Raw genomic sequence first — 12,389 nt, forward strand, 5'->3', positions numbered from 1 at the left:
CCTCCTCCTAATCCTTGTCTAACAAGTTCATGGGGGCCAGGGAGGCACAATACTGTCTTTTCTTAGATGACCTTGCTAAGAAGTTGTAGGATTCCCACTGGAGCCCACCCTGATGGTATTTTCCAAATCTGTGCCTGTACATGCATTCCATGGGTATTATTTGAGGCTCATTATGCTGGGAAATTTCTCATGGAATTTGGCTCAGCATTGATGTATTACTGAATCCCTAGGCTACCAAAGACCCCACCAATAAAAACAATTTCAATCACAGAATCCGAGAGCTCATTTAGACCCATCCCTATTTGAATCACAAGTCCACTACAGTATCTCTGAGAAATAGTCATTCAGCCTTTCTTTGAACACTTCCAGTGATGGAAAATTTGCTGCCCCCTGAGGAAATCAATTCTAGTTTGGACAGTTCTAGCTCCCTCCTTCTAGTGACTCAAAAAGTGACTCTCTATAACTTGGTCCTACTTTTTCTCTCTGAGATCAGGCAGAATAAGTCTGATTACATTTCCATATGCATTCTTTTGCTACCTCAGTGATGTCACTGGTGGTACTCCTTTCTCTAATGTAGACTGTAGCCCCTTTATTACTCTTCTCATCCTGTACAATTCTTGCCTGCTTGAATTACTAGTAGATGCAGTAGAGAGAACACTAGGCCTAGAGTCAGGAAGACCTGAATTCAAATTCCACCCAACACTTACTAGCTGTGAGACCCTGGGCAAGTCACTTAACTTCAGCTTGCTTCAGTTTTCCTCAACTGAAGAATGGGGATAATAACAGTACCTACCTCCCAGCATTGTTATGAGGATCAAATGAGATAATATTTATAAAGTGTGTAGGTTAATGCCTGGCACCTAATAGGTGCTTTATAAATGCTTATCCCTTTCTTCCCCCTTCACTTGACAACATCTGTAACAGAAGACTGTTATTATATCTACCGTGTCTTCTCTTCTTCAGCTAAACATTTCAACCCTTCCTTGTGTGGTATGGTTTTGAGTCTATTCACCAGCATGTTGGTATTTATCTGGAGATATTTAAAATGTAGCTCCCAGAACTGATCATAATACTCCAAGACAGAAAACAACACCAAGATTGTAATTTCCATCATTCTGAGCATTCTACTTGTATTGAAGTCACCTAAGTTTGCATCAACTCACGTAGACCTTGGCACTAGGGAAACAAAGAAAGCACCCCCCCCCCACATGGTCTCTGCCTTCAAGGATATTACAATTTTGCCTTGCAATTATTTGTGGCTATGTTGTGCTACCCTACTATATTAAGATCTCATTTAAGTGAGCGAGTCTTACTTAATGGCAATCCTCTACTAAAGCCCTGTTCTCATGCCTTATCATGGTGTGAAGATGACCCTGAGTTCCAAAAGGCTATGCCAGTCGGAAACAAGCTTTTCTTAATAGCCCCTAACAAATTGGAAGGGCTTTGAGTATGAGATTCTTCCTCCAGTTTTGAGTACCATGCTTTATATAGAGTAGACACTTAATACATGTTCATCATTGTATAAGATAACACTGAGATGGATTTTTCCAGGTCTTCCATGTGACAGGAAGGAAGATAAACCAGTTTGTTGGTAGAACTACAGGCAAAGCCAACCTAACATCAGTCACTGATTCCATGGAAACAGAGTTTTCATTTGCCATGTTTGGAGGCAGTCAGTTCCATAGGAACAGAGCTACAAAGTGAAGTAAGAGTCTCCTTGTTGGGGAGTCCACAAGAAAAGCCAGAGACTCCTGGAAGATCGGGGAACAGGAAAAAGGTGGAAGGATACAACAATTTGTCCCATTCTCTTTCCTCCTTCCCTCCAATGTTAGAATAAGGTTTGAGACTTCATGGCCTAGTACTTTCATAATATCTCAAGAGACATTTTTGTAAAACAACATTGATTGAACCAACACTGTTTGGGGTATGCCTGGGTAGGTCACAAGAAATAACCCCAGAGGCAATCGTCATTTAAGTACGTCCACAGGTTTCACTGAGGCCAAATTTCATTGCTGGTTAGAATAGACCCTGCAATAGCATGAGTCTCTGACGTCTTCATTGAGTCTGGCTAAGATTGGATGGTGTTTGGAGACTGGGAGAGAGGAGAGACTGCTATGGCTAATCTTTGAAGTGATGATTGAATGAATAAACCTTTATTAAACACCTCCTATCTGTCAGGCATCTGGAGGCAGCTTTACCTGGTAAATGGAGAGTTAGCCTTAGAGTCAGAAGGGCCTGGGTTCAGTCCTGCCTCTGACACATATTGCTTGTGTGACCCTAGGCAAATAATTTAACCTTTTTGGCTCCCCTAAGCAACTCTCAAGCACTACAAATTGCAAAGAAGGGACTCATCTACATTGGTAGATGTAGCTTCTCTTGTTAGTAATTCCTAATTAATAATTACTTACTAGTAATTCCTACTAACAATGAAATGACAGATCCCACCCAAAAAAGAAGAAATTCACAAGAAACTGTGTTAAGCAAAATGAAACAGAGGCTCCCCTCTGGCTACTTACATTCTATTCTACCTGAATTGTTCCTTAAACCTCCATTGCATTGAGAAGCAAAAGAAATACTTGGCTCTCCAAATTTTGTCTCCTGGCATTTCGACACAGTTCTACGCCCCCTACATAAAATAGATTAGCACTTCCAATCTACTTATCAAGTTTGACTTCCACCACCCCTCCTTTACTTTTAGATGACTCCAACTGGGCTTTTCGCCAGCAAGGATTTCAGGGATAAGGCTTATATACTTCAACCAGTTTGACTAACCCACTGAGTATGAGGCAAATCTGGGCCCCTCCTCCCCTCGGCCCTCATCTTGAACTCTTTTAATAGTTCAAACCTTGGTGTAATGTTGCTGGAAAGGATAAAGCATCACCAACTTAATTGCCCAGAGCTATCACCTTTGCCCGGCAGTCTGAGATTGCAGGTGGGAATGCCACAGAATGGGAAACATGTTTTTCATTAAAGTTTAAATTAAAAATGGAAATGGAGGGAGATATATTTTTTAATGCCTTCTTGCTACACAAGGTATTTATTTCTCTTGTGTTGCCACCATTTGGAAATATAATTACTTGGTGTTTGTGAAAAGTCAGGCTTAGACACTCACATAGCCCTTGTATAATGAGAGTAAATGGATTCTTTTCTCTCTTTTCTTCCTCCCACTGTTGTTCCTACCCAACCAGATGCTTCTCTTCTCCCAGTCATCACAAAACTCCCCCCAGCGGTCTAAAGGATGAACTTCTAGTAAGTGACAGTTGATTTTCTTTTGAAGTCCATCCCAACTTTGGCTTGCAAACATCTAAACCTCATTTCCCTGAAGCCTGCCTCCTATCAATATGGCCTTTGCCAAATGGGGTGAGTATGAGAAAGTACCTCAACCAATTATCTCCAGACTTTGAAAAGCAGTGGAGAAGAAAGATAGGGCTAGCTATGGTTTAATCTTTCTCATTCTACGAGGCCAAGTGAACAGCTTTCAAAAAGAAGTTGTATCTTGGTGTGAATAAAAAACAGAATATACTGTGGGAAAAGTGGCTTGTTCTTGAGAACTGGATAGAAGTATAAGGACATTTTAGAGGTAGTGGGAACACAAGTAGCTTATTTCCCTAAATTCAATTTTCTATCATAATAGTCCCTAAATCATCAATGTGAGGTAGTGTGCAAACAGGTACCACAAACAGAATTGGGAGACCTGAATTCTAAGTATTGTTCTGCTACTCCCCCTTTGTGTGACAATGAAAAATTAATTAACCTTTCTAGGGACTCAGTTTCTTCAGCTGTACAATGGGAATACTAAGATTTCCATATGTTGTCCACAAGGGGGCACTACACACATACCTAACAACTGATACTACTTGTCTGGGAGTCCCTGTTTACCTTCAAAAACTGACGCGGATTGAGGCCAATCTGTAATTGTTCTGGGAAGTTTGAATTTCTCAAGGAGACTTTAAAGTGGTTATAAATGATGAAGGATCTATTTCACTTTGAGAGGTCATGATGACTATGTATGTACTGCACATACGTATGTTTGTATGGGTGGATAGATAGGTGGATAGACAGAAGTGTTTGTATCTGTCAACTCATTTTGCTACAAATTGAATATCAGGAAGAGTAGGGAGATCTTCCAGGGCAGACAGAATAAATCCCAAGAAGCCAGCCGTTAGACTGATTCTAGCTGCTCCAGTCACATTACTCCATTCCTATTGTAGTGTGGGAGAGTGGAAAAGTACTAGATTCAGAGTCAAAGGAACTAAGTTAATATCTGTGTGATCTTGGGCAAGTCATTTCATTTCTCTTGGCCTCGGTTTTCCTATCTGCAAAATGGACTAGATGACCTGTCCGAAGTCCCCTCTACTTTCTAAATCTATGTTTCTGTGATCCCACACTCTGGAAAACTGAACAATATTGGATGGATGGAGGGAGGGATGGATGGATGGATGGATAGGGTCTGCCATAGGCCACAGAAAAACACCTTCTCAGAACAGCCTGGTCTTAATGCAAGGAGAAAAGTCTTACCCTAAAAGATACCTGTTTTATACTGAAGACCAGAAGATAGACACTTCTGGGCAGCATCTGAACTGGAAGACCTTGTACAAAAGCAGAGTTCTCTACTCGAGCTTTACTCCCTCACTCATTCTCACTGTTAGTTCTCCTTGGCCCCCTCTCAGAAACCCCTCCATTGGTATAGTGAAAGATTTCAGATATTTTTCTCCCATATCATGTCAAGGTGGAAATATTTGACCCCCTCCTTCCCTTTTACTCACTCCCAAATGACAAAGCACAAGAAATAACCCCCCTCAAAAATACCCTTTCTCCAAGTATTGACCTCCCTCCATTAACACAAACATCCACTGGAAATAAGCCTGGGAAAACAATACAGTATTTAAAGGTGTTTCGGCAATGGGGAATTCCCAACAACTGGGACAGCAGAGAAGAGCACAGCTGCCTGGAAAGAATTTTCTCCTATTCTTCTACCTCTCCTCCATGAGGACTGACATTTAGGCATATTAACTTGCTACCCAGCAAAAACAACACCAAAAGAGTCAAGAGGTTAGAAGCTGAAGAGTGAGACTGATATTCCTAGCGCCAGGGACCAGAACAAACTCATCAGAAAAAAATTTTTAAAAAATAAGTGAATCTGATTTCCTTTAAGGGTGTGGCTCAATGCAGGACTAGGCTCTCAAAGGGTTTTATGCCTTTACGTCCCTGTCCTCTCCTCTTGGGGTCTTTATAACAAGGGCTGACTCCTCCCTTAGTGGTCATGGTTTGAACCCATAAGTCACTGGGTGCGACCTCTTGATTTTTTTTTTTGGTGGAATGACAGCAAGAAGAATGACAGCTCAAGGAGCCAAATGGAACCAGTGAACTTTTCAAATGGTGTCAGTACACGTTTAGTGAGTAAGGCATTTTCACCTTACAGGGTTATTTCTCACCATGGGACTCATGCATTATATATTGACTATAGGGATGGAGTAACGTGCGACTGGGGCAGCTAGAATAACTGCCTGAGGTGTGTGTGTGTATATGTATGTATAGATGCATGTGCATATGTGTGTATGTGCATATGTATGTGTGTATGTACATATATATACATAATATTTTATATATATCACCATAGAGTATCTTTTAACAGTGGTTCACGTTTATTTCCACCTAGAGCTGAGATATAGCTGAAAGATGTGCTTGGTGCTACATAAGATGCCGCTGGAAAATCAGATGAAAGACATAGTTGGTGAGGATGACTCTTACTCTTTCTCAAATTAGGTTACCTTGAGAGATAGTATCTAGAGTGAGGAAGATGACCGTTCTGCAGCTATTTCCTCCCTCCTGGTCAGACCCCATCTGGCTGACTATGTTCAGCACTACACACCAAATGGACGGACATTGTCCAATCAGAACTTGCTGAGAAGAAGAAGGTGGCCAGAATGGGAGAACGTACATTGTCAGGATTGGTTGAAGGCACTGGAGAAGATTTCGGGGACCAGAAAAGCTCTCTTCAAGTATTCGAGGGGCTGTTATCTGGAAGACCAGTTAGACTTGCTTTGCTTGGTCCCAGAAGGCAGAACTAAGGATAATGGGGAAGTTGCAGAATCAGATTTAGGCTCAATGGGAGTCATTCAACCAGCATTTATCAGGTGATTATTGTGTGCCAGGCACTGTGCTAAGCCACTTCCTAACAACTCAAGCTGTACAAAAGTGGAACAGGCTACCTTGGGTTTTCTTTCAGCGGAGGCCTTCAAGCAGAGCCTTTCCAGTCACTCGTTAGGAATGTTGGATTGGGGTTAGACTGGGATGAGTTCTCATCTAAAATTCCTTCTGTATCTGACATTCTGTAATTATATTCACTTTTAGTGCTGTGTCTCTGAATACCTTTAGCCTAGGCCCTTTAGACTCTCTAATGTTATAGCTAAGCAACAGGTAGCTACTTGGTGCAGTGGGTAGAGCGCTGGACCTGGAGTCAGGAAGACAAGAGTTCAAATTTGGCCTCAGATATTTACTAGCTGTGTGATCCCAGGCAAATCACTTAACTTCTGCCACAGGTTGTTCATCTGTAGTGTGGGGATAAGAATACCACTTAGTGTTGTAGTGAGGACCAGATGGGAATTAACTGTAAGGTAAAGTACTTTGCAAACATTGAAGTGTTATCTAAATACTAGTTCTTATTATAACTGAGTCACATAGTCAACACACATGACAGGTGACAGCTCATGAGGAAACGGCATTGTCTCTCTTTCTTGATATCATAGCTGTCATTCACTTAGTCTTATGGGAGAATCTTAGTGCAAAGAGTCCTGGACTATAAGTCATAATACCTGGATTCAAGTCCCAAGCTTTGCCCCTAAACTCTAGGCTTCAGTTTCCTCACCTATAAAATGATCTCTAACAGCTTATGAAGGTTCCTATGGGCTATATACCTGTGTTTTTCAATTTATCAGAGACCATAACTGTTTATTCTCTAAGTACTTATGAGTAAGGAAACACAGACATTAAAATATGCTAAGTACTCCAAACAAGGGAAGAATGAGGTTGAGGGCGAAACAGATAGGGCAAAATATTCCTCTATTATGTGAAGGTGAAATTTATTTATGTGTGTGTGTGTGTGTGTGTGTGAGAGAGAGAGACAGACAGACAGACAGACAGACAGACAGACAGACAGAAATGGAGACAGAGACACAGAGACAGACAGAGACAGAGAGAGACAGAGACAGAGAGAGAAGGAGAGAGAGAAAGCACTTTATATTAGCAGCCAAACACAAACTTGAGGTAAGTAAATGGTACCAATATATCTATATCTAATGTAATATATTATTACATCATGCACACTTGTTTCTTTGTGACTCAAGGTGTGCAGATAGCTTAGCCTGCAATCTCAGGTTATTCCTAGAGACTTAGATGGACACTTTTTGTTTTGTTTTTAGAGACTACAAAGCTGTTATTCTTATTTTTTGTTGGTATAATTACATGAGACAGAGAAACGGCAAGTCATAGGCCTAGGAGATATTGAAGAGCATTTAAAGGTCCCATGTAAGGACAAAGACAAAGGGGCCAAATAAAAATAGTTATTTTGAGTTTTTTTCCACCTGGTTTGGGTTTAGTGTAGAGAATACTGGTTTGGTTTATTAGCTGAAAAAAAGCAAAATGCCTTCTTGGAGGAACTTTCTGAGTCTAAAATGGATTTTATTTTGTGGTACAGAATTCAAAAAGACAGTTTCTAAGGAATCATACAAATAGAAAAGTTCCTAAGTACATTTTCCAGATGCCAGGTGCTAAAAGCTACCCACTGGGCAATTCCCTCCAAAGCTCTCCCCTTTTCAGTTCTCTTTCAATTCTTTTGATTATGTCACGGTGCCTGCCTCCATTGGATTCTCTCAAAGGCTAATATGCCTTTAACACTTGTTGATTTTTTTTTAAGAGAGTATGCAGATAGCTCAGAACAGTCTACAGCCAGCAGCAAAAGGAGTCATAGTCAGTGAGAAGTTGGGGGTAGGCTAGAAAAGGAGACAGTTAATGTCTTGTCAGGGTACCTAGAAACTATTCAAAACTGCAAATCTTAAATCTATGCATCTGGAAGGTTTCCTGTGTGTCTTTTCAATAGCTGCTCAGGAAAACACCAGTCAGGGTATCCACCTAGAAGAATGAAAATAACAGAGCCCCATAGCCTGCAGCCCTTCTAAAGGTCTCCTCCTCACTCCCATCCCATTCCTTTCACTTGTTTGCTTAGTTCAAGCCTTTCTGTAAAGAAGACACTTGACACTATTTTCTTCACACATGGGACTATGTCTGGCCCTCAGCAGTGTCTTAAGAAGCCAGTGTGGCCTTGGCAATTTTTCAGGGAAAAAATAATGTTTCCTCAATAACAACGTCCAAAACAAACTGATACCAAGAAGATGAATTTCCTTTCCTTAAATCTACCTAGGGAACTAGACCATTCACAAAACATCTATTCTGAAAAGCACAGCTATAAGAGAAGGCTTAACACTTAGAATCTATTGTTGCTTTCCTAGGATAGCTCCTTGTCTGACCTCCTGAAGGCTAGCACACACACCAACAGCCCCAAGAGAGGGTGAAACACTTACTTTCCCTGAGGTAAGTAAGGTGTGACAACAGCACATCTGTGTTGTACAGGGAGGTGATTCGGAGAAAGTCCTCCTTGTTCATTTTACACAGTTCTTTGCCATCCATGTTCTGGAACAAGGTTGTGTCGATATCCATTAAGCCATACTCCTTTATTGCCCACTCCAGCCACTGACGCACGTGTTCTTGGGTCCACAGGGTCGGATCTAGATGGAGAAGAAAATAGAGTTAGAAAACCGCGTCTGCTTAGCTAAAAGAGCTGCCCCTCCATCCACTCATCTTGTGCTATTTCTATGAAGACTTTCTCCAGTGAGGAAAGTTTTTGTTCCCAGATGGGCTTTCCAATAGCACCCATCTGGGGACCACATCTGGAGCTGCCTGAACCACTTAGTACTTTGGGGAGCTTCTTAGACACTTCCTTTTAAAACCTGACAGGAGACTCTTTTAACTTTTAGGAGAGCTGTTGGTAGGCTGGGCCTAGGATGTGATAGCATGAAAATGAAAATAAATACCAGCTCATAGACATCATCCTTCTCCCCCCTCTGCTCCTATTGCCAACAGGACGTGAGCAAAATAACTCAGAAATATTAGAGGTGGTCACAGAAGACCTCAGAGATCTTGGATGAATGAAGAAAATCAGACTCTTAGGTGGCAATTCCACCTTCACATCCAAAGGCTGAGACCTTTGAGATAAGCCTAGGTTGTAGTTTCATTTCCACCAGATCATCCCAAACATACAGCTGAAACTCATGGGTTAGCTAAAGTTCTATAAGCATTGGGCTGCTTTTTTGGATGCAGAAAAATCTCTGGGATGAGAGTGGGTTTCCCTTTAAGGCTCTAAGCACTGTAGGTCAGGCACATAGTAAGTACCTCATAAATACTTACTGATTGATTGAATAGCATGACCATGTACAAACCAAAGGCTAAGGATTTTTGCCACGCTGAGATCTTTACAATCTATTCTTAGCAAGTCAAGGTCTGAGAGGTTGGACTGCAAACCAGTTATAAGCATCCCACGGTCTGTTCCTGGTGCCCAAAACTGAGGGTAAGAATTCTTGTTTCCTATAGTGTCACTATTGCTACTCTAGAGGCAAAGAGCAGAATGCAACATGATTTGTTCTCTTTCTTCTTTTTGCTTTTCTGTTCCTTGGCATCATCCCACCTTCTAGCACCACCTCTCCCCAAGAGCACACAACCATCTTCCGGCCTCCTGTGGGGCACAACTCCCCTCGGCTCCACAAGGACTGCCCCATTCAGCAAATGTCTCAAGTTTCCTTTTCCTGCCCCCACCAATTTACCTGACCTCTCCAGTTACCCTGTTCTTTTGCCAAAAAACATAACTCCTCCAAAAGCCACACTGCATGCATACTCTCTCTTTCCTCTCCTCCTCCCTCTCTCTCACCCTTTCCCCTCTCTCCTTTCTCTTCCTTCCTCCTTACTTCCTTCTCTCTCTTTCCCTCTCTCTCCTCCCTTCCTCTCTCTTTCCATCCCTTTCTCTCTCCCTTTGCTATCTCTCCATCTTTCCACCTACCCCTCTCTTCCTTTCTCTCTCCCCTTCTGTCTTCCTCTGTCTCTGTCTCTCTTCCCCCTCACCCCGTTGCTTACCTGAGTATTTTTTTCCATTTTATTTCCAGAATTAATGAAGAATAATGACCCCAGGGAAAGTGGAAACAACCTAACAACTGTTTAAAAACTCTGAAGAAAATATTCCTCTGATGCTCAATTTCAGAGAAGATTAAACCAGATATTCATCTGATCTTTGCTCTTCTTAATCCCCCACCTTGTGTAACCACACCACACAGCCCCCCACACTCCATCTTACACATTATAGTTCTAATTATTTTATTATTCTTTCCCCACCTGCTTTTGGGCCCTGTCATAATATTATTTTTTCCCCTCTGCAGTACAATGACTTATAAATCTTCCACTCTGGATTATATTAAACTCTTCCAAATTCATTTTCTGGATGATTTAGATTTGGTTTCTTCCAATCTAAGCTTAAAGCTGATGATTAATTAGGACCTTCATTTATATCTGTCTTAAAATGGGACCATAAATCCAAGCCATTGTTTCCAGATACTTTATTACCTTGATTTGTGGACTTGCTCAGATAAGAGGCTCTCTCCCTGGTGCCCAGGAAGGTGACCTGAACTACACCGAAGTGATATCTGAATGATGCTTAAAGGTTTGGCCAGTGCCCAGAAGAGCCAGTGAATTCCATGTTAAAATTCCTGTTTCACTGAAGTAGACTCACCAAATGAAAGGGCAAAGTTACTTCTTCTTTTTCTTTTTTACTTAAAGGGACAAGTAATTGGACAGAACTTTTGGAGACAGACAATTCTGTTCAGCATAGAACAGTGGAAAGAGTGCTGGCTATGGAGTCAGAGGACCTTCATGAAAATCGTACCTTGGACAAATCACTTAACCTCTTTGTGCCTCAGTTTCCTCATCTGTAATCTGAGGAGATTGGGCTAGATGGTACCTGAGGTCCCTTCTATCTCTAGATCTATGACCTACATTTATTCTTTTTCTACTTTCCTCTGAACTCACAAAACATGAAAGAAGGGTAGGTGACCAGGGAAATACCAGATTATGCTCTGGGACCCTGCTTTGAGTCAACAGGCCTCTTGTCAGAATTCCTCAGAGCCTTGTAATCAAAATGAGATAACCAATGTAAAGTGTTCTGCAAGACTTAAAGCACTCTGTAACTGTTAGATATTAGTATTATTACCACCTGGAATGAGATAGTAACTACTGTTGGTTCTGAATATTTCTCTGACAAACCTGGTAGGGGAGGTAGCTAATACACAGGATGAAGGAATAATTTTAAAAATCTTGACAGGCTACAACATTGGGCTTAATTTAATATAATGAAATTCATTTGAAGTAGCTGTAAAGTCTTATATGTGGCTTCAAAAAATTAACTTCACAAATACAAGATGAGAGAGCCCTGTTTAGATGGTGGTTTGTCTGAAGGCTTATTTGGATTATGGGCTCCATAGGAGTTAATAGTATAATGTGGCAGCCAAAAAAAATCGATGTAATATTGGACTGTGTTAAGCAGTGCACAGCTTCCAAAGAGAAGAGGTGATAATCCTGCTGTACTCTGCTCTGATCAGACCACATCTGGGGTATTGTGTTAATTTCTGGGCACCATGGTTTTGTTCTAAACTACAGAGTATCCAGAGGAGGGTAACTGGGAGGGGAAAAGGCCTTTTGTTCATGCCATCATTTGAAAGAACTGGGAAGGCCCAGACTAGAGAAGAGAAGGCTTAAGGGGGAACACAGTAGCCCTGTACAAGTATTTGAATATCTACCATGTGGCAGAGGGATTAGACTATTTTGCTTGGTCTCCAGAGGCTGGAACGGGGAGCTATGGGTGGAAATTTCAAAGAGGCAAATTTAGGCTTGAAGTCAAGAAAAACTTCCCAAGAATTAAAGTTATACATATGTAGGATGGATTGCCTTGGGAAGTAGTGAGTTCTCCTGTTGTTCAGTCACGTCTGACTCCTTTGTGACCCCATTTGGGGTTTTCTTGGCAGAGATACTGGAGTGGTTTGCCATTTCTATCTCCAGTTCATATTACAGATGAGGAAACTGAGGCAAACAGGGTTAAGTGACTTGCCCAGGGTCACACAGCTAGAAAGTATCTGAGGCTGGATTTGAGCACAGGTCTTTCCGACTTCAGGTCTGGCACCCTATCCACTGCACCACCTAGCTCCCTCAGGTCTTCAAAGAGAAGCTAGATAACCACTGGCCAGATATGCTGTTGCGGAGATGTTTTCAGTGGTATGAGGTGCACTAGTTCACCA

General features: G+C 41.6%; 1 protein-coding gene across 7 annotated transcripts in view; it reads right to left on the minus strand.

Moving 5' to 3' along the window:
* Positions 1 to 12,389, minus strand: part of FLI1 (Fli-1 proto-oncogene, ETS transcription factor) — a 166,920-nt gene that overhangs the window by 45,731 nt on the left and 108,800 nt on the right. For all 7 annotated transcript variants that reach the window (XM_020963779.2, XM_020963778.2, XM_020963782.2 and 4 more), the window contains one exon: positions 8,580 to 8,783. In XM_020963779.2, coding sequence (XP_020819438.1) covers positions 8,580 to 8,783 — 204 coding nt within the window. The remainder of the gene's footprint in view (positions 1 to 8,579; positions 8,784 to 12,389) is intronic.

Source organism: Phascolarctos cinereus, unplaced genomic scaffold (assembly GCF_003287225.1).
Source record: "Phascolarctos cinereus isolate Bilbo 61053 unplaced genomic scaffold, phaCin_HiC Scaffold_726;HRSCAF=1367, whole genome shotgun sequence".
Classification (NCBI taxonomy): domain Eukaryota; kingdom Metazoa; phylum Chordata; class Mammalia; order Diprotodontia; family Phascolarctidae; genus Phascolarctos; species Phascolarctos cinereus.